At 39.6% G+C, this 22254-nt stretch overlaps 1 protein-coding gene across 15 annotated transcripts in view; it reads left to right on the top strand.

The window, feature by feature from the left end:
- The window catches only part of HUWE1 (HECT, UBA and WWE domain containing E3 ubiquitin protein ligase 1), a 140923-nt gene that overhangs the window by 55751 nt on the left and 62918 nt on the right, over positions 1-22254 (top strand). For all 15 annotated transcript variants that reach the window (XM_082376504.1, XM_082376505.1, XM_082376503.1 and 12 more), the window contains 6 exons: positions 8809-8915; positions 9458-9635; positions 10492-10583; positions 11220-11431; positions 17491-17548; positions 18560-18736. In XM_082376504.1, the coding sequence (XP_082232630.1) occupies positions 8809-8915; positions 9458-9635; positions 10492-10583; positions 11220-11431; positions 17491-17548; positions 18560-18736 (824 nt within the window). The remainder of the gene's footprint in view (positions 1-8808; positions 8916-9457; positions 9636-10491; positions 10584-11219; positions 11432-17490; positions 17549-18559; positions 18737-22254) is intronic.

Genomic DNA, 22254 nt, shown 5'->3' with positions numbered 1-22254 from the left:
AAGCATTCAGTCAGTATTTCACCATTAAGTTTGAGGTTAGCCAAAAAAAAAAAAAAAGTTTGAGGCTAGCAGAAGATTTTGTGTTGAATGTTTTGTTCCTCTTGATCAGGTTGAGGAAGTGTTCCCTTATGTTACAGCAACTCCATTTTGACATGGAGAGGCTCCCTCCCAAGGTTAGTTTCAGGTGGAAAAACTCCTGACAGTAGTCCTTTGGTATGATCAAAAAAGGATTTGTTACACAGTTGGAGAAGTCCCAGGTCAAGGGACAGGGAGGGATGGCTCTCTTTGGGAGAAAGCCCCAGAACAGAGAAAAGCAAGTGCACAGGCCTTTATTTATAAAGGGGAAGTTTAAAAGGCAGCAAGAGGATACATGTGCTTGTGGGTTGGGGTGGGGAGCAGGTGAGCCCTCTCAGGATGATGAAGGAAGCAGTAAATGAGACTTAGAGCATAAAAGCAAACGTCAGTGTAGGTCAAAATTCCTTCTTTAAAGTCTTGATTCATCCCTGGCATTTGAATTAGCATAACAACCTCCCAGGTTCCCTGTAAATAAACTTGTACTTGAAAGGGACCAGATTTGCAAAGCCAACCCAAAGTAATTAGTCCGGCAATTATTTTAGCTCCATAAATAATAGTGTAGAGCCTTTCACCCCAGGCAGAAGGAGATGGCCAGGAAAAGAAATTAATGGGGGTCTGAGAATCTCTTGGAGTATTTTAGTAATATAATTGGCTGTTTTGGTTTGTTATTTTATTTGTTGAACTATTCTGGATATGTTTCCTATATTATTAACCCACATGCAATACGAGGTCCCCTTTAAGGCACAAGCTCCACTTCGAAATACCAGTAGGTAGTTTAATGTAATGTATTATCAATTGTCATAGCAAGTAGATTGCTTTGTCCCTCATTAAGGGCTTCTAAGACCTGAGTTGTTTGGTTTATGTGGTCGGCCAGGAGTTATGCCATTATCTGGGTAGCCTCTATGAGATGAATCTGTTACAGAATTGAAAACACCTAAACACCTTGTGCCTATTACACCAAAGCTGGTGATGAGGCCCAATATAATAGGTAAAAAGATGTCCCAGTGCTCCCTTTTGTAGCCAGTTGATAGGGGAGCCTAGGGGGAGGGCATGAAGGGGAAGTCAGTGAGGAAGCACCTGGTGAGGTTGTGGTGTCCTGTTGCAACAATTCCATGCTAAAACCCACCAAATAAAGATTCTGACTCCTCTCATATCCTACCTCTGGCTCTTCTACCCCACTTTTATACCCAGTTGTGTCCCCTTTAACTTCCTCAACTGCCTTTTCTTCTCTCTCACCTCCTGTCTTAGCCTTGGCACATTTTAATCTGTTCAAGTCTGCATATGCTTTGTTCCTAGCCTAGCTGACACTAGTACCAACATGGTTATTGTGGACTGCTTAACTGGAGAGGGTGACAGGTAGTCAGTATGAATATTGAAGACCTCCAGAGCAGCAAGAGTTATTTGTATAAGTGGTTGCCTCTCCTGGGGCACCTGGTAACATTGCTGGAGGTTTAGTGCTCAGGTGACATTCTCTGTTACTATTACAAAAAATATTGTCCATCAAGTTGAGGAAGAAGGAAATGTGGGGTAGTGATAGGGGAATAATGGAGAGTGAAGTATGAGACTGTCCGATGAGGGGAAATCAGCTCATGGGGCCATGGAGTTGTGATGAGTGGTATAGCAGCAGATATGGGAGCAGTTAACATTTGAGGGTGTCAGCATCGAGGCTAGGACTATCAATTATGCTGAATGTCTAAGTTATCTAGGATGCTGGGTTGATGGGAGTCCTGGCCTAGCCCCAAAACTTTGATGGAAAGTTTTATACATTGGAGAAGTACTTAGAGAAGTGACTGAATATCAGTATTCCTTTGTCCCCAGGAGTTATAACGTAATTTCTTACAGGAAAACTGTGGACTGATTGAATACCCCAAACAAGTGAAGTCACAGCATAGACAAGAAAGGGCCCAAGGACTTTGGCATTGAGCTGGAGTGGTAGAATCCAAGACCCAAGCCAGCCAAATGAGGCATTGCCAGGCCAACCAGAGTCTGGCATAATATTATGCTAGAATGTTGCATAATATTTTCAAACCTGTGGTCTCCGGGCCTTGGCATGCTAGAGGTGCCTATATATTATAGGGGCCACGGGCATTGTTATCCCAGATTATGTAGTGGTTTCTCAGTCAGTATCTCCGTAATAGCATGGATTCAGAGCTAGCATCCTATTTAAGAGTGTTGGTACTGGGAACTAATTTAAGATCTTCCTTTCCTCTTTGGAAGAACCATAAAGTTGTAGACGTGGGCCCAGCCAGGCACCAAGACCTCCATTTCCTGCAAAGAGGGATCTCCAGTTAGCGAACCTTTAAAACTATTGGGTTAGCCAAAAAGTTACTTCAGTTTTTAAGTAAAAATAAAAGATGCATTTTTCATTTTCACCAAGAACTTTTTTGAACAACGTATTCACCCTTTTGTTCCACTACCTTCTGCCATTTTTCAGGCAACTTCATAATTCCATCTTCCCAAAACATTTTATCTTTTTGAGCAAAGAACTGTTCCAGGTACCTTTTACAGTCTTCCAGAGAACCGAAATTTTCCATTAACAGAATTTTGTAAAGACCGAAATAAATCTGAAGGTGCAATATCTGGTGAATACAGCGGATGAATCAGAACCAGCCAAGCTGTAACAATTTTTGCCTGATCATCAAAGAAACATGCAGTCTTGCATTATCCTGATGGAAGATTATGCGTTTTCTGTTGACTAATTCCAGACGCTTTTCGTCGAGTGCTGCTTTCAGTTGGTGTAATTGAGAGCAGTACTTGTTGGAATCAATCGTTTGGTTTTCCGGAAGGAGCTCATAATAGAAGACTCCCTTCCAATCCCACCATATACACAACATCACCTTCTTTGGGTGAAGACCGGTCTTTGGTGTGGTTGGTGGTGGTTCATTTCGCTTACCCCACTATCTCTTCCGTTCCACATTATTGTACAATGTCCACTTTCATCGCCTGTCACAATTTGTTTAAAAACGGAACATTTTTGTTTAACTACAGAATCGCATGCAGAAATACAGTCAAGAATTGTGTTTTTTTTTTTAATTTTATTTATTTTATTTATTTTATTTTTGGCTGCGTTGGGTCTTTGCTGCTGCGCACGGGCTTTCTCTAGTTGCGGTGAGCGGGGGCTACTCTTCGTTGCGATGCGCGGGTTTCTCATTGCAGTGGCTTCCCTTGTTGCAGAGCACGGGCTCTAGGTGCGCAGGCTCAGTAGTTGTGGCGCACGAGCTTAGTTGCTCCGCAGCATGTGGGATCTTCCCGGACCAGGGCACGAACCTGTGTCCCCTGCATTGGCAGGAGGATTCTTAACCACTGTGCCACCAGGGAAGCCCAAGAATTGTTTTTTTCGCTTAACTTATGTGGAACCCAAACATCAAAGCGATTCACATAACCAAGCTGGTGCAAATGAATGTCAGTGCTTGATTTGGATATTTTGAGTGTGTTGGCTATCTCCTGTGTGGTATAACATTGATTGTTCTCAATTAATGTCTCGATTTGATCTCTATCAACTTCAACTGGTCTACCCGACCATGGAGCATTCTCCAGTGAGAAATCTCCAGCATGAAACTTTGCAAACCACTTTTGACACGTTCAATCAGTCATGGCACCTTCTCCATAAACTGCACAAATCTTTTTTTGCATTTCAGTTGCGTTTTTACCTTTCTTGAAATAATAAAGCATAATATGCCGAAAACATTGCTTTTTTTCTCCCATCTTCAATATTAAAAAGGCTACACAAAAATTCACCAATTTTGATAAGGTTTTTTTTTTAATGCATGCTGATAGGACAGCTGTCACAATACAGTCTAACAAAATTGTTTCGAATGAAGTTAAAGACAGCTAAGCTACTAGAGCCATCTTAATGGAAAAAAAACAATGAACTTTTTCGCCAACCCAATATATTGGGCAAGGTCTTTGGCAGAGACCTTTCTCATGGCATACAGAATAGTCTGTTTGGGAGTGTGAGGGCCCTCAATTTCCGGTGAATCCCAGTCTATTATCCACTCTCTTGTAAGTGCCAGTCTATAGATTGCACCATGATCAAAAAGGGAAGGGGTCTTTAAGTGACGGGGGATTTTCTTCGGGATCATAGATTCATATATGGGGAGTGTCCCCTTTTGTGGCCAGAAAAGGGAATGGAGAGGTCCTCATTGTGTTTCGTTAGGATGCCCTATGAGTTAAAAGGTTAAGAGTTCAGAATAAGAAAGTGGGCAAAAGAGAGACCCATTTAGGAGACCATCGTCCATTTTGTAAATTTAAGAGAGCGTCCTTGAGTAGGCCATTATGTTTCTCTGTTAGGCCTGCTATCTGCCGACATTAAGACAGATTGGAAGCTCAAGTGATGCCTTGTTTTTACAGCCCATGTCCAGACTGAATGAGCAGTAAAATATGTACCCTCATCAGAGGCAGTGTTACCAGGAAGCCCAAAGGGAACTAACGTTTTGTGAGGCCTATAATAATACTATTGTTAGCAGTAGCATGGCAGGAAGGATAAACCAAGAGCAGGCCTGTCTTAACAATCAATCTTTGTTGAGGGCATAGCAATTTGCACCAGCATATTGAGGCATTGGCTTAACAAAATGAATTTGCCAGTCAGAGAAGGGGTGTTCATTCCTTGGTATGGATTTCCATTGGCCATAATGCCAATGACAGGACAGGACACAAAGATCACATTGAGAGGCCATAGTTTGGGCTAAGGCCAGTGTCATGGGGATGCCATGGTATTTAGCCCGTATTTAAGGGTCTGGGGACTGCGGTGACTGGACATCTCATGGACCCACTGAACCAAGGACAGGGAATAATATCTGAGCTTATTTAAAAAGTGTGAGCAAGTTAGTCAGCTGTGGCATTAAAATGAACTTCTTCTGTGGTGGCCTTAGCATGAGTTGAGACACGAAACTTTAATTGTAATATGCAAAGTCTGAGCAGCAATATATCCCCAATGTGGAAGGCCCCATAGGGCATGATCCTGAATGGGATAATTACTTTGAGCCCATTGACCAGAAATAAACAGTGAGGCCATTAGCTACCACCCAGGAATCTATAAACATATGGAAAATGGGCATACCTTTATTGAAGTGTGTTCTCCAGTGCCAAAATGACTACAGTCAGCTCTCAAGTTGAGCTGACTCTTAAGTCCCATCCTTTATCAAGAGTGACGCAGTCAAGGAGTGGAAAGCAGCAACTCTCCAGCAGGCTCTATCACGTATGATTGCCATCCATAATATAAATGAAATCCCCTTTTTACTGGATTTTCTACTCAACAAAGGTATGTCCCTCTGCTTTTATGTCCTATTCCAAGTACCCTAAACAGTCTTGAAAACCAAGGTCACTTGGTTAGGTAAATTATTTGCAGGACAAAAGCCTGAGGCTCTAAATTCTTGGTGCTTTTTTCATATTCTGAATCTTAAATTAATTTTCTTACTCCTTTTTTTTGTAATTGTTATCCTTATATTGTTTTATCGACATCTAAACTTTTAAAATTTCTTGTTCTATCCTCTGCCAAAATGGACAAAATAAGACCTTTAGCTTGCCTTTACTTCACTTCTTTTTCAGCATTCTCTTTGTTTTCTTTTTAGTAACCCTTGGCTTTCCCTCTCTTTGATGCATTTTTTAATTTTGTTGGAGTACATCTTTGGGTAATTTTTAGGGTGTTATACTTCCTTTAAGAAGTTTGTGGACATTTCTCCACTGTCTTATGTTACATATTGTAAATAACCATGTTGTTAAACTGGTTCTTGTTCCTTTGTAGGTAACTTCATTTTCTCTTTACCCTTGAAGTTCACAAACTTTACCAGGATGTATTTATTTATTTTATAAATTTACTTATTTTTTTGTTTTTTGTGGGTTTTTTGGCGGAGGGGTTTGGTTGTTTTGGGTCTTCATTGCTGTGTGCAGGCTTTCTCTAGTTGCAGCGAGCGGGGGCTACTCTTCGTTGTGGTACGCAGGCTTCAGTAGTTGTGGTACGTGGGCTCAGTAGTTTTGGCACACGGGCTTAGTTGCTCCACGGCATGTGGGGTCTTCCCGGGCCAGGGATCCAGCCCGTGTCCCCTGCATTGACAGGCGGATTCTAAACCACTGCACCACCAGGGAAGTCCCTACCCAAGGACTCTTAACATTGCTGACGGTATTTTTAAATTGCTGAAAGGGATTTTTTTTTTAATTTGTTTATTTATTTTATTTTTATGGCTGTGTTGGGTCTTCATTTCTCTGCGAGGGCTTTCTCTAGTTGTGGCAAGCAGGGGCCACTCTTCATCGCGGTGCGCGGGCCTCTCACTATCGCGGCCTCTCTTGTTGCGGAGCACAGGCTCCAGACGCGCAGGCTCAGCAATTGTGGCTCACGGGCCTAGTTGCTCCGCGGCATGTGGGATCCTCCCCGACCAGGGCTCGAACCCGTGTCCCCTGCATTGGCAGGCAGATTCTCAACCACTGCTCCACCAGGGAAGCCCAGGAAGCCTTGTTTTAATTGCTCCTAGAAGGTTTAATAACACTCATGTCTAAAATTGTTGGCTTGGTTCCTTTCTGTTACTTGGTAGTATTTTTAAAAATTCTTGTAATGGTCTAGTCTGCTTTGCTATCATTTCTTGATAGTCAATTTTTATGACATTTTCTTACAAAAGCATTGCACTTCATTGTTAACATGCAGTTTGTAAAATTTTATTTGTTCTGAATCCAGTTAAATCTCTTTTTTTCATTGCTAATATATATTGCTCTCTTTATTAGATTTCCCTTAAGTTTGTAAGCTTTTTCAGTCTTTTCAGAGGGCTGGTAATTGGTTTTAATTATTTGTGCATTTTGCTTACAGTTTCACTAAATTCTGCTTTCTTCTGTTTTTTCTAGTTTCTCTTTTGTTTACTTTTTAATGAATGCATTAATGCTGTACTGTTTTCTCTTGCATAGAGTTTTTTCCATATTCTTTTTCCCATATTTGCATTAATGGTAGTCTTAAGGCACGATTCTATATACTGTCAAAAATTGGTCAATAAATGCTGGAGAGGGTGTGGAGAAAAGGGAACACTCTTGCACTGTTGGTGGGAATGTAAATTGATACAGCCACTATGGAGAACAGTATGGAGGTTCCTTAAAACACTAAAAATAGAACTACCATACGACCCAGCAATCCCACTACTGGGCATATACCCTGAGAAAACCATAATTCAAAAAGAGTTATGTACCAAAATGTTCACTGCAGCTCTATTTACAATAGCCAGGACATGGAAGCAACCTCAGTGTCCATGGACAGATGAATGGATAAAGAAGATGTGGCACATATATACAATGGAATATTACTCAGCCATAAAAAGAAATGAAATGGAGGTATTTGTAGTGAGGTGGATGGAGTTAGAGTCTGTCATACAGAGTGAAGTAAGTCAGAAAGAGAAAAACAAATACAGTATGCTAACACATATATATATGGAATCTAAGGGGAAAAAAAAGGTCATGAAGAACCTAGTGGCAAGACGGGAATAAAGACACAGACCTACTAGAGAATGGACTTGAGGGTATGGGGAGGGGGAAGGGTAAGCTGTGACAAAGTGAGAGAGTGGCGTGGACATATATACACTACCAAACGTAAAATAGATAGCTAGTGGGAAGCAACCACATAGCACAGAGAGATCAGCTCTGTGCTTTGTGACCACCTAGAGGGGTGGGATAGGGAGGGTGAGAGGGAGGGAGATGGCAAGAGGGAAGAGATATGGGAACATATGTATATGTATAACTGATTCACTTTGTTATAAAGCAGAAAGTAACACACCATTGTAAAGCAATTATACTCCAATAAAGATGTTAAAAAAAAAATTGGTCAGATTAATACGCAAGGACTCTTTTTTTTCCGCGGCATGTGGGATCTTCCCGGACCAGGGATCGAACCCGTGTCCCCTGCATTGGCAGGAGGATTCTAAACCACTGCACCACCAGGGAAGTCCCTACCCAAGGACTCTTAACATTGCTGATGGTATTTTTAAATTGCTGAAAGGGCTTTTTAGAAGACATTTTGTCCATTTTCATCAGTAAGTTTACATTCACTTTAACCCAGCAAACACACGCCACCATCTTACATTTTTTTCCTGCTTAAGCAGACAAAAAAGGGTATATTTTTAGGTTTATCAATTCTCACCATTATGGACTGGTTTATATACATGGTGGTACATGTATTTAGTAGAACAGTATGCAGCCATTCAAATTGAATGAGTTGTAGTGACATGGAAAAGATAAAGGAGATTATATGGTGCATATTACAATTGAAAAAACAAGTTAACCTCATTCTTGTCAAAATATGCTCATAAAAATCTTGAAATTTTCAGGTTTTATTTATATATTTTTTCTTAAATTTTATATATTTAAGGTGTACAACATAATCTGTTATACATAGTGAAATGATTTCTACAGTCAAGCATTATCTCCTCACATAGTTTCCCTTTTTTGTGTGATGAGTGCACCTGAAATCTACTCTCTTAGCATATTTTCACTACTCATTACAGTATTACTAACTATAACTGTCATGCCTATACATTGCCCCATAAAAATCTTGAAGAGTAGTCACTAAATTCCTAATAGTGATCAATCTCTGATGGGCAATATTAGAACTTTTACTAAGCACATGCACGTGATTAAATTGTTGTACATTGAGCTCTGGGTTTGGTTTTTTTTGTTATTTTGTTTTGTTTGAGCCTTTGAAGTTTTGCTTTTAATACCTGTGAAGAATCTCTCAGTTTCTTATATTTTTCATCTTTTTTTTAGCTACTGAAGTGGTGACTGTGTTTGTATTTCAAGAACCATCATTGCTCTCCTCACTCCAGGACAATGGATTGACAGATGTCATGCTGCATGCACTGCTGATCAAAGACGTGAGACCTTTCTGCTGATCTGTAAAGAATGCTCCATGCATACCCCTTTCCATAAAATGTACAGACATATACACACACACACTTGAAAAGCAGTCTTATGGCATGAAAATCCTATCTTTTGTTTTCTATATGTAGTATTGAAACTATTGGAGGGTGGGGGGAAGGGATAGTTAGGGAGTATGGGATTGACATGTACACACTGCTGTATTTAAAATGGATAACCAATAAGGACCTACTGTATAACACAGGGAACTCTGCTCAATATTCTGTAACAACCTAAATGGGAAAAGAATTTGAAAAAGAATAGATACATGTATATGTATAACTGAAGCACTTTGCTGTACACCTGCAAACTATCACAACATTGTTAATCAACTATACTCCAATGTAAAATTAAAAGTATTTTAAAAAAGAAAGAAACCATTGGGACCTGGTCATCAAGATCCCTTTGATCTCTCTGTGTAGTACACCTGGCCAAAGTTTCCTAACTCTGTACCTGGACTCTTTCAGATGTCTTCAAGCTCACTTTATTTTCTCTCTAGGTTCCTGCTACCCGTGAAGTCCTTGGCTCTCTCCCAAATGTATTCAGTGCACTCTGCTTGAATGCCCGAGGTCTTCAGTCATTTGTACAGTGTCAGCCTTTTGAACGTCTCTTCAAAGTTCTTCTGTCTCCAGATTACCTCCCAGCCATGCGGAGGAGGAGGAGTTCTGATCCTCTAGGTAAGTAAGGATTTGCCTTAAAATAAATAATTGGTTGGCTGTTGTGCCGAGAGTTAGGTGATTATCAGGCCACCAATTGGCAAGGAAACTCTTCCTTGACCTCACTTCATGTCTCTGGCTAGGTGTGCTAAGCTTAATGGGAATTATCACCATATAGTCTATTGCAGGGAGAAAAGAATACTTCATCCTTAGCCTCTGCTTATAATATTTCCATGCTTCTCAACAGTTCACTGTTAAATGTACTGTTACAGTGCTGGTGAGAAATAGGTGTTAGAAAACCAGCAGTAGATTTTCAGGTCCACCATCTAGTCTTCAGCAACAGGAGATCCTGGTAATCTTCTGTTCTAATATCCAAGTCCCTAAGATAGTCACAAATTAATAGATTTCCTTCTCAGTGTATTTGAGACCAGATCATTGAGGCGTAGCAAGAAGGAAGGGTTCCAGAAAGAATCCAGTTTTCAGAAATGTGCTTTGTGCTTTGTCACCACTGTAGCATTTTAGCCACTGCCATTCTTTACCGGGGCAGTCAGGGTTAATGATTTATGGTTCTTTCGTTTCTCGTTCTCTCTTCACGCTACAATACTAGTTCAGACCTTGACAGTAGAGATTACTAGGGTAGAATTTAGCATACATGATTACCTTAAAGTGTGTTTACTAGACTGATAAATTTCTTTCCTCCTCCCCAGTGATTTGGTTGCAGAGGTTGGTGTGAATTCGTTTGAGAAAGCATGGCATTAGAAAATCACAACAACCAGCTCAGTTTCTTCTTTCCTCCTTATATTGGCACCAAAAAAAAAAAAATAGCCCAAGCTCTATTTTCTTCAGTCTTTCTAACAGTTCCATTTTTGGCTTTAAGGGGATACTGCCTCCAACCTCGGGAGTGCTGTTGATGAGCTCATGAGACATCAGCCAACCCTCAAAACAGATGCAACGACTGCGATCATCAAGGTGGGAAGTGATACGGCTGTGACCATGGGCATGAGAGAGCAGTGAAGTGGGAGTTTTTAGGAAAAGGCATGACCTACTGGAGGTCATTTGGATTCTTAGACTGTGCCTATAAGAGGATTATGTCTGCCTCATTTTCTCCAAGTCCTTGGGTTGGTCCTTTACCCCACCCCCAAAAAAAGTCACTTAAGTATTGCTTTCTTATACAGGATACTAAGAAGTTGCCAAGGCTTAGCTTCTGTTTGTAAAAGCATATTACCCTTTCTAATCTTTGTTGCTTGGTTTTTGTTTGGGGTTTTTTTTTCCCCCACATTTACTGGCCCTGCCAGTTGCCCCTTAGGATTGTTGAAACTGGTAAATGAGTTACTGGTGGTTGGTGAATTAGAACATGGAGTCACATCAGTCAGTCAGTCACTTAACAGCCATGTGACACTGAAGAAGTTATTTAACTTCATAGGACTTCAGTTTCCTTGTTTGTAAAATGAAATTAATGACTATATTCCAGGAATAGTGTATATAACATGTATATAAAGTGTTTTGGCACTTGTGTATATAGCACATAGAAAGTGCTCCAAAAATGTTAGTCATCTCCCCATTCCTTAATTGCTAATAAGTAATCTTGTTTCCTTTGCCTTTCAGTTACTTGAAGAAATCTGTAACCTTGGAAGAGACCCTAAATACATCTGTCAGAAGCCATCAATCCAGAAGGCAGATGGCACTGCCACTGCTCCTCCCCCAAGATCTAATCATGCTGCAGAAGAGGCCTCTAGTGAGGATGAGGAGGAAGAGGAAGTACAGGCCATGCAGAGCTTTAATTCTACCCAGCAGAATGAAACTGAGCCTAATCAGCAGTAAGTGTTCACAAGACAGGTTCTCTAGCCTTGTGATCTTGAGCATGTTGTTTTCATCTGTAAAAATGAGGGAGTTGGATTAGATCCAGCTATAAGGTTCTTCCGGCCCTAAATGTCTGTAATTTATCTTTCTTTGACCCTTGTGTGTCGTTTGTGCTTTGGTGTTTAATTGTTTTGGTTGCTTTAGCAAGCTTTCTTTTTTAAACGCTGTTCATGAAATTGAATCAGAATTCAGTATATCAAATTAAAAGGCCTTCTTCAGAGGATTTCCCTTTGTTGATTTGGTATTCCATGTCATCGACTGCTTGATTGTTTTCTATAAGTGAGCATACATTAAACACGTTGCACTTTCGAAGCCTATCTCCTAAGAAGTTCTTAAGAGTTACAGGGATTTGTTATTGGTCGGTCTCTGTTTTTGTTTATTTCATCTGTTCATTCCAGATACATCAGAAGGCTTTGGAATGTACTATATGATTGTAACTAGGCACAGTAGATTTTCCTTGTATTTATTTGAGGTTTGTTCTACATGAAAATTGATTACCTGGATGGTGAGATGGGGATGGGGGTGAGCTTAAAGACTGCTGGTAGACCTGGTTCTTCGAGCTTACAGTGTTCGCATGCAAGGGATGAAAAGCAACTGCTGTAGCTGTAACTCTTAATCACCTTCATGCTCGAAATGGGCATGATCCCTCTGGACAGTCATGCAGTCTTTAATAAGTGCTCTTTTGGTGTATATATAGAAGTAGTTCTGAGAAAAGCATGAGCATTTTAGGTGTGGATATGAATGGGTTTGAGCTCATCTCAAAGGGTGGCTTGGGACTTAAGAGAAGATTATGGTGGAGTAGACAGCAGGAGCGAAGGTCTAGAATCCAAAACAGGTATGCCCTCTTGGAACTCTAGAAAGTAATGAGCCTGTTGGTATGAATTTTTTGGAGGGGAGAGGCATTGTGTTTTAAGTATGTTGCTTTCTTGGGCAGATATATTTTCATTGTCTGAGAAGGCAACCCTGCCTTCATCTAGCACCATCTTCTGTTTTGATTAAAATGTTCTCTTTCTGAGAGGAGGTGTTGTAGAGTGCTGGTAGTAACATAGTGAGTTCAATTTGTATAAAACTGTCAAGCTGTTCACTTAAGTTTATGCACCTTTTGCTTGTATGTTGTGTGTCAATAAAAAGTTCACACACACACAAAAAAAATGTTCTCTTTCTGGAAAAGGAGGATACCCTAAAAGGAAGCAGGACTTTATTTGCAAAGGAGTCGGAATCTTAGTGCTTCGTTGCCACATCCTTGATTGTCAGCCATCCTGCTGGCATAGGATTCCCGTTCCTGGCTACAAACTAGGGATGGATTTCTTGAATGTTAGTAGTGGTGGTGGTTTTGAGTCAAGCTGTGTACATTCGTCTGGATATAACTTTTCGACCTGGATTTCTTTTTTTTTTTTTAATCAGTCATCAGTTTTATACACATCACTGTATACATGTCAATCCCAATCGCCCAATTCAGCACACCACCATCCCCACCCCACCGCAGTTTTCCCCCGTTGGTGTCCATACGTTTGGTCTCTACATCTGTGTCTCAACTTCTGCCCTGCAAACTGGTTCATCTGTACCATTTTTCTAGGTTTCACATACATGCGTTAATATACGATATTTGTTTTTCTCTTTCTGACTTACTTCACTCTGTATGACAGTCTCTAGATCCATCCACGTCTCAACAAATGACTCAATTTCGTTCCTTTTTATGGCTGAATAATATTCCACTGTATATGTGTACCACAACTTCTTTATCCATTCACGACCTGGATTTCTTAATACCTTTTGTCTAACATGCCCAGATTTTAAGCTGCCTTGGTAAATTGACATTTTCTCAAGCCCTCATATGTCTTCACTCTGCATGCTTTTCTTGGAATATCATGAGTCACTGTATATTCTATTCATATTTATCCCCCATCCTCAAATTATCTTATCTCCTTTTTTTTTTTTTTTTTAAATATTACAGCTACTTTTATTTTTAAATTAATTTATTTATGGCTGTGTTGGGTCTTCGTTTCTGTGCAAGGGCTTTCTCTAGTTGTGGCAAGCGGGGGCCACTCTTCATCGCGGTGTCTGGCCTCTCACTATCGCGGCCTCTCTTGTTGCGGAGCACAGGCTCCAGACGCACAGGCTCAGTAATTGTGGCTCACGGGCCCAGCCGCTCCACGGCATGTGGGATCTTCCCAGATCAGGGCTCGAACCCGTGTCCCCTGCATTGGCAGGCAGACTCTCAACCACTGCGCCACCAGGGAAGCCCTCTTATCTCCTTCTTTTCCATCTACCAAATTCCTACAAGTCCAGCTCAAGTGTCTTACTCTTAAAAGAACTTTTTTTAACCTCCAAATAGGAAGTTGATCTTTTGTGTTCTTCCAACAGTTTTGTTAAAATTATTTATATATTCTAATGGTTTCCCCCACTAATCTACATAGTTCTCCAAGGCAGGAACAATGTCTCATTCAACAGTGTATCCCGATCACTTTGTATATAGTAGGTAATCAGTCAATAACTGTTTATTTAGTGAGTTGATAAAATGAATCAAGAGTATTAGATTAAGGAGTCCCTGAGTCTTAAATGCCAAGAGAGCTGGGCCTAATGAAACATGAACAAGAATGAAGAAATAGTTAAAATCTAGACCCACAACATTAATACTCTATCATAGTATTAGTCATATGTAGCTTCTAAGCTGCAAAGGACTCTAATAGTTGCTATTCCATGGTATTGATGTTCTTCTGTATCTTGCATGGTCTGGGTGTTCATCAGCACCTCATTCGCATAACATATCTAAGAATCTCACAAATATTGACACATGTACTTTTCTACTCCTGCCACCTTCACAAGCTTCAATTGGGTCATTACGTGGATTATTAGAGCTGGAAGGGAACACAAAAGACTATCTAAACTCAACCTACGTTTTGAAAGCCACTGTCTATTAAAGGTAAAATTCTTTTATCTCCTTATCCCAGGTAGTTGTTATGGTGGGAGTTGCTATGTACTTTCTGCCAATATGGGAAAGTGGCTTCGAAAAATTTGCAGTGTGTGCCACCTCTCTCCCCAAAAGTCTTGTTTGTATCCTTCCCCCACCCAACGCAAAATTCTTCAATGGGACTCCCGAACAAATTCTGGTTTCCCATGCCCACATCTGTTTTCCAATGCCTTAAATACACGCATGAGTAAATTTTTTCCATTAATTTTAATTGAGGTATATAATTCCTATGCAGTAAATGGTACAGATTTTAAATTTCCTATTTCCCTACCCTAAAATGGGGCAGCTACCTATCTTATTTCTGTCATTCATAGAATAAGTTTGCCTGTTCTGGAACATCGTATAAATAGAATAAATGGAGTCTTATATGTATATCATATCTAATGTATATACTTTCTTGTTTCTGGCTTTTGCATAGCGTATTTTTGAGATTCATCCATGTTGTGTCTATCAGTATGTTGTTTTTGTTGCTGAATAGTATTCCATTGTATGAATATACTACAGCATTTATCCACTCACCTGTTGACGAAGTTTTGAGTTTTCTTATTTTTTTTTCTTTTTTCCAGACTAAGACAGTGTTCTTTTCCCTTGGTTTTGTCCCCAAAATCAGCAGCTAGCATTGAATAAAATGATTGATTGTATTTGATCTTGAGACACATGGTTTTGTGCTACAAATCTGCAATAAGGAAACTTAGGCATTACAGTCTACCCCAAATACATGGAGTTCTGTTCTACATTCAAAGGCATTCACCACAAGTAGTTCTAAATACTTGTCTTTTGGCCTCTTTCTTCTGCCTTCTGAATTGTTTGAGCTCGGCAAAACTGATATTGCTGGGGGTGAATATACTTGCCAGTAAGTAACCAAGGTTTTCAGTTGGGGCACCATGGTTTATTTTTGTGATTGATTCCATTTATTTTGCCTAACTTAACCACCTACCCTGAACAACTTGAAAGAAATGGGTTATATATATCCATGTGGTCTTTGTAACTTGAATAACAACTGTCTGGGCCTTAAAGGCATCACATGCAGACAAACAGTTGTTCCCTGAATCGTGGCCCACTGGGAGGGCTCTTTTGCCAAAGGCAGCTGTGTCTCCTCAGGAGTGGGAAGAAAGACCTGATTTTCCAGCCCCCACCCCCGCCCCCCCCCCACCGAAAAACCCCAAAACATGAGATCTGTTGTCCTGTACCCGTGTACTATGACACTCAATTGGAATCCTTCTCCTCTACATCTGATTAAGGGCTCCAACATCATAAATACACATGTAAAAGTGACTAGAGTTAAAATTAAGTTTGGGAATGTGTGTCTGTTTTGGAGAAGGCGGAGAGGCAGCAGTTTTTAATTTGACAGTTAAGATAAATTTGTTTCATTCTTCATGGAAATGCAGTCTTCCATTGTTTCAAAGATGCTATGGGTCAAAGTTTCATATCAGGTTAGGATTAGAATGACTTTTCTTAAAACCAGTGGTAGGGGGATTTCTCTTGAAGAAGGTTGATCATTTTTACTATTCCTATATGATGCCCTGAGCCTGGAAGCCAAAAAGATGAGGGTGGGGAGAAAAGTGGTTACTGAACAAGTTCATTACTGGAGTTTAAGAACCACTGCTGGTTTGTTTTCTCTCTTGTTCTCTCCAACTTCCATCTAGCAAATGAAGAAAGTACATTTCATGATGGTGCTTTGGGTCTTTACCATTATATTTGGCTTCTGCAAAGGAGCAGGTATCTCCCTGGGCTTAGAGCCACACCTGTACTTCTTAGCTGTAGGGGTGGATCTCTGAGTTCTTCCCAGGGAGGTGCAGTCAAGCTGGGGTGGATAATTGGTGTAAGTAGCAGGAAATGTGGCAGTGATTCTGCAGAGGAAGTTTACAGTCAGGGAAGGGTTTGCAATCTTCCCATGGAATCATTTCACTCCTGGCTTATATATAGGTCCTCCCTTTGTACAAAGTTCTTCCCCAGATTCTTCATTGAGCATGTTCACAACATCCTACCCAAGCCCCCTAGCTCGAGATATTTTAGCTCTAAAGCAGTTCGTCATGCCTCTCCACTCTCTTTGCCTATTGCCTAGTCTCCATTTTGCTGCCACATCCCCATGCCTGGCAAATCTTTGTTCACATTTTATCTTGCTCAGAGACGAAATTATTTCTTGCCAATTTTTCTGCCTTCTCCCCCTACCTCTCCCTTCTTCTGTCTCTGCCCTTTTCTCCCAAATTTCTCCCAAGGGCCTATATCTAAACTGTTCCTTATTCAACTCAAGTTTTGTCCTTTTCTAGGGTTTATGTTTTAGGTAGATTTTGTTTCATTTCAATATACTTTGTGGAGTTTTTCCCTCTGTTTATTTCTTACAAAAGCCAAGGTGTAGCCATTGGTCTAAAGGCTGCATTTTCTGCAGCTATGGCATTATTGCAGCCTTCTTATCTTCAATGCATCATTGAAGCACCTGAAGCAAAAGGACCTGATCACAATTTTTGGGTAGTTCAGGAAAAGGTTGTTAGAGAAGGAGGCCTTGGGTGTTGCCTTCATCTTTGACCAACTTTGACTATTCTGAATGGTTTACCAATCTAAGCATGGATTCTTGACCAAAATTAAATTCCATTTCCTGCTCTCTATAACATTAAATCTGATGCAAGAACACGGTAAGATGTTTATGTATTTGTTTCTTTGCCTAGCTCCTTTCTTCAAGCAAATATTTAAATAGTCTCTTAATTGAACTTGCTTATTTTTAGCATTTTCATATTGATGAATTCCTCCTACAATAGTTTGCTTAAGATAGAATAATTTCTTTTGCGATATGTACAAGTGCTGAGTTTGTGAAAGCTTGGTTTTTCCTTTTGTGCTCTCAACCTACTCAGGCTAGGAAAGCTACCTTCAGAATTGATTTCAGCTCTTTTCTTTTTCCTTCTTTTTTTTTTTTCTGTGCTATATACTAAAGGCTATAAGTCTCACTGAGAGAAAGGACTAGAATTTCACGGTTTCCTTTTCTTCGCTTTGTTCTTTTGCACTGGTATTGTGAATTTCTGTGAAACTCACTCTTTTCTCCCTTAACAGGGTTGTTGGTACAGAGGAACGTATTCCTATTCCCCTCATGGATTACATCCTTAATGTGGTAAGATTAATGGTAGGGCAATCTGAGTAAAGGTGTGTGCTCTTCTGGAAAATGTGTGGGGTTACCAAATAGTCTGATGACTTGTGTTTATTTTCACTGGGGCCCTTAAAGTGCAGAGAGCAGCGGGGAAAGATGTGTAAACCTTGTTCTGTGTGATTTGCCAAAAATTAGCTAACAGTCCCTTTTTGAATATTCCCAATTTTCTGTTGATTCCCCTTTGGAATCCAAACAGGAGGAGAATGGGCTTTGTTAGGCCAGTCCAGTATTATGTTCCTTGAGTGTGTCCCAACATATTTTTTTCCCGTTACTTGCCATTTTTTTCCCATTAACTTCTCTTTTACCAATAATAATAATAATAATAAAAATGTGGTGTTTTCTTTTAACTTCTGTGTGTCTCACAGGAAAAAAGGAAGAGTTTGAATTTTCCCAGAGTTATTTACCTATAAGGGGAAGCCTATTTAGCATTTGTTCTAGCCCAGTAAGCACTTCCAGACTTCCAAAGATGGTTTCTCTTTTGCCTGTGTGTTTGTTTCCCGTATTTTACTTTCTTACCCTTACAAAATGCTCTGTTTAGTCTGAATCACTCTTCCAGAGTTCTAGGTTTCATTTGCATTATGAGCATATTTGAAGAAAAGTATCCATGATGTTTGCTTCCAGGGGAGAGGCAACACATTATCTGCAAGAAGCACTAAATGAGCAAATTAAGAGATTAGACCTGATTCTGCCACTAATTCATGGTGTGGCCCTGAGCAAGTCATTTAACCTCTCTGTGCTTCTCAGATTATGTGACTTTAGGTGTGGCTGAAAAGATATATTGGGAAGAAGTTGTAATTCCTTATTTTCTGGATGTTTAGGGGTCATTTCATATACCTATTACTGCTTACCTGAGGTTTTGATATTCTAGAAAATACTGGTTTCATGACTATAAGGTTACCCCTGTCCTAATTCCAAGCTGGCATTTTAGTTCCAAGTGTCAGGCTCTAACTTTTTTTTTTAATTTTTATTACCTAGATGAAATTTGTGGAATCTATTCTGAGCAACAATACAACCGATGACCACTGCCAGGAATTTGTGAATCAGAAAGGACTCTTGCCTTTGGTTACCATTTTGGGTCTTCCCAATCTGCCCATTGACTTTCCCACATCTGCAGCCTGTCAGGCTGTTGCAGGTGTCTGCAAATCCATATTGGTAAGAAGCATCTGGCCGAATATTTTCATTTCTTTTAGAAATCAATTTTGCAATACTTCTATATACGTGTTTTTACTGTGGTCTCCCCTTCAACTAAAACATAATGAAGAAATTTGAGGTTATGTACTGTAAGTGGATTTTGTGACTAATAAATAGTGTGCCACGTTATTTCTCATTGAAAAGTCAAAGTGTTTGTTCTTTGTTCCTGAATTTGGTATATAGTTCTAACATATGAGTTTTTTGGAAGGGAAAATAAATCTCCAAGAAAGCTTTGGAAGTGGGTTTTAACACAGTCTGGTTTGTTTAGCCGTGTATTTTTTTTCCCCTTTCTCAGGCTTGATAGTTGTGTATTTTAAGCATGATTGACCTGTAGTTCATTGCTCAAATTTTGCCCAAAAATGAAGTTGCTTTATTTTAAATAGTGGTAAAAGAGATATAACATGATATTTACCGCTTTAACCGTTTTTAAGTGTATAGTTTAATAGTGTTTGGTACATCACATTGTTGTGAAACCCATCTCCAGAACTCTCTTCCTCTTGTAAAACTGAAATTTGCACCCATTAAACAACAACTTTCAATTCCCCTCTCCTTACCAGCCCCTGGTAACCACCATTCTACTTTCTGTCTCTGAATTTTGACTGTTCGAGGTATGTCATGTAAGTTGAATTCATGAAGTACTTGTCTTTCTATGACTGGCTTAATTTGCTTAGCATAATTTTCTCAAGATTCATCCATGTTGTAGCATATGTTAGAATTTTCTTCCTTTTTTAAGGCTGAATAATAGTCCAGTGTATGTTTAAAGTGCATTTTGTTTATCCATTCATTCATTGATAGACATTTTGGTTGCTTCCACTTCTTACGAATAGTGCTGCTACAAACATGGGTGTGTTCTCCAGACCCTGCTTTTGTGTATGGTGAAAACACTTAAGATCTACTCTCTTAGCAAATTTCTAGTATATAATACAGTATTATTAACTATAGTCACCACGCTATACATTAGATCCCCAGAACTTATTCATCTTATAACTGAAAGTTTATACCCTTTGACCAACATCTCCGCAACTTCCCCCAGCCCCTGGCAACCACCGTTCTACTCTCTGGTTCTGAGTTTGACTTTAAAGTGAGATCATACTCAAGGCTCTGCTTTCAGTTATTTTGGTTATCTACCCAGAAGTAGGATTTGCTAGATCATTTGGTAGTTCTGTTTTTAATTTTTTGAGGAACTGCCATACTGTATTATTCACAACATCTCTACCGTTTCACATTCCAACCAGCAAAAGCACAAGGGTTGATTTCTCTGCGTCCTCACCAATACTTGTTAATTTCTAGTTTTTTCATACTAGCCAACCTAATGGATGTGAAATGAGATCTCGTGGTTTTCGTTTGCATTTCTCTGTTGATTAGCGATGTTGAGCATCTTTTCATGTGCCTGTTGGCCATCTGTATGTCTTCTTTAGAAAAATGTCTGTTCAGGGCCTTTGCCCATTTTTTTTTTCCGAAACAGTACATTTTATTTGACAACAGACTCCCCAGTTTGTCTCAGTTGTGACATATAGATGGCTTTAGATTGCTTTTTTGGTGGTCATCCATGCTGAACAAGATTTTTCAATCTTCAAAACAACCAAGGCTCAGAGATTCTGCGTTTCACTTCAGTTCACAAATCCAAGTGTGTCCTCCATTCACTGGAGCATTTTGGCATAGATTCCCTTTGAGGTAGAAGGGTAGAGATGAAGCCGTTCCTCCAAGTTCAAAGAAGTAAGGTATTGCTGGCTGGTGCTTCTCAGAAGGCTGGCACATCTGTGTGTTTCTTGCCTAATTCTTCTAATTGGCCTGGAGCATCTCTTCACATTTTCTCTAGATAGCCTGGCACTTTTTTTCCCCCTCAATTGCCTGATGCTTTCCTTCTCTCATCAGCCTAGAGCTTCTGAGGAAAAGGGAGAGCCCATTTTTTAATAGGGTTGTCTGTTTTTGTTGTTGAGTTGTAAGAATCCTTAATATATTTTGGATATTAATCCCTTATCAGATAAATGATTTGCAGATTATTTTCTCCCATTCCATGAGTTGCTTTTCACTCTTGGTAGTGTCATTTGATGTGAAAAAGGGTTTTAATTTTGATGAAGTCCAGTTTGTTTTTTGTGGGGGTTTTTTGTTGTTTAGTTTTTGCTTCTAACTTTTCATTGCCTGTGCTTTTGGTGTCGTACCTAAGAAATCACTGCCAAATCCGGTGTCGTGCAGCTTTTATCCTATGGCTTTTTCTAAGTGTTTTATAGTTTTAGCTCTTATATTTAGGTCTTTGATCTATTTTTAGTTAATTTTTTGTATGGTGTAAGGTAAGGTTCAGCTTCATTCTTTTGCATGTGGGTATCCAGTTTTCCCAACACTATTTGTTGAAAAGATTGTCCTTTCTCTATTGTACCCTTGTTTTGGCAACCTTGTCAAAAATCATTTGACCATATATGCAAGGGTTTATTTTGGGGCTCTCTGTTCTGTTGGTGTTGATGTCTGTCTTTATGCCAGTACTACACTTTTGATAACTGTAGCTTTGTGGTAAGTTTGCAAATCTGGGGATGTGAGACCTCTAACTTTGTTCTCTTTTAAGATAGCTATATCTATTTGGGGTCCCTAGAGATTCTGTACGAATTTTAAGAGAGATATTTCTGTTTCTGAAAAAAAAAAAGCCATTGGGATTTTTATAGGAATTGGATTAAATCTGTGAAGCTTATTTATTAGCTGAGTTGTGCAATGATAAGTAATTTCTGCTAAAAATCAGAAATCCAATTTCTTGCGGACTTGGAAAGATCCATAATTGTGATATCTGCATTTGATATTTTATTTTGCTTTTCTTTTTGCAAATATTTAATTAAGTGCTATTTATGAGAGAGAGAGGGGGGGAAAGGGCTGCTCCATCTTTATCCTACCTGTAAGATACTGTGTGAGGGTGGATAGATTTATTTAAAGCCGTAGGAAAGGCACATAAGTTCTCCTATCTTTGAATGGCAAGTGATAGTGTTCACTGTCAAGATTTTTCTTCATACTCAGAAAGAAATTGCAGGGGCCATATAATCCTTGAGTTGTCTCCAAAATAAGAAAATGCCTAGCTGATGCCTATCCTAGAATTGTCTCTCTTATTGTGGTAAGAAAAAAACGTTTGTAATAGTGGTTCATTTCCATGCTTTGGAACCTTGCCTAACATTGCTCCCTGTTGTGCAAAATTTGGAATTAATCTTACAGCATGGAGTCCTTGCTGTAACAGTAGTCCAGTTTGGCTATCACAATCTTTTAAATTTGATTGGCCTACCACCTTTGAAAGCCTCTCATTCAAGAGAAGTAATGTGTTGCTCTAAAAGGCGTTTAGGTATGTCATACCTTCGTTCATGTTTTGGCTCCACCATTTACCAGGTGCAAGACCATGGCCAGGTCTGAAATTTGTGAGACTTGTCTTCCACTTCTTTCATCATGACTATTAAGACATGCATATGAAGTTCATTGTACATTAATGCTTTAATTATTCTTCTTAT

The sequence above is a fragment of the Balaenoptera borealis genome, assembly GCF_965194805.1.
Source record: "Balaenoptera borealis genome assembly, chromosome: X".
Taxonomy (NCBI): Eukaryota; Metazoa; Chordata; class Mammalia; order Artiodactyla; family Balaenopteridae; genus Balaenoptera; species Balaenoptera borealis.
This window is presented reverse-complemented; position numbering and strand designations above follow the sequence as displayed.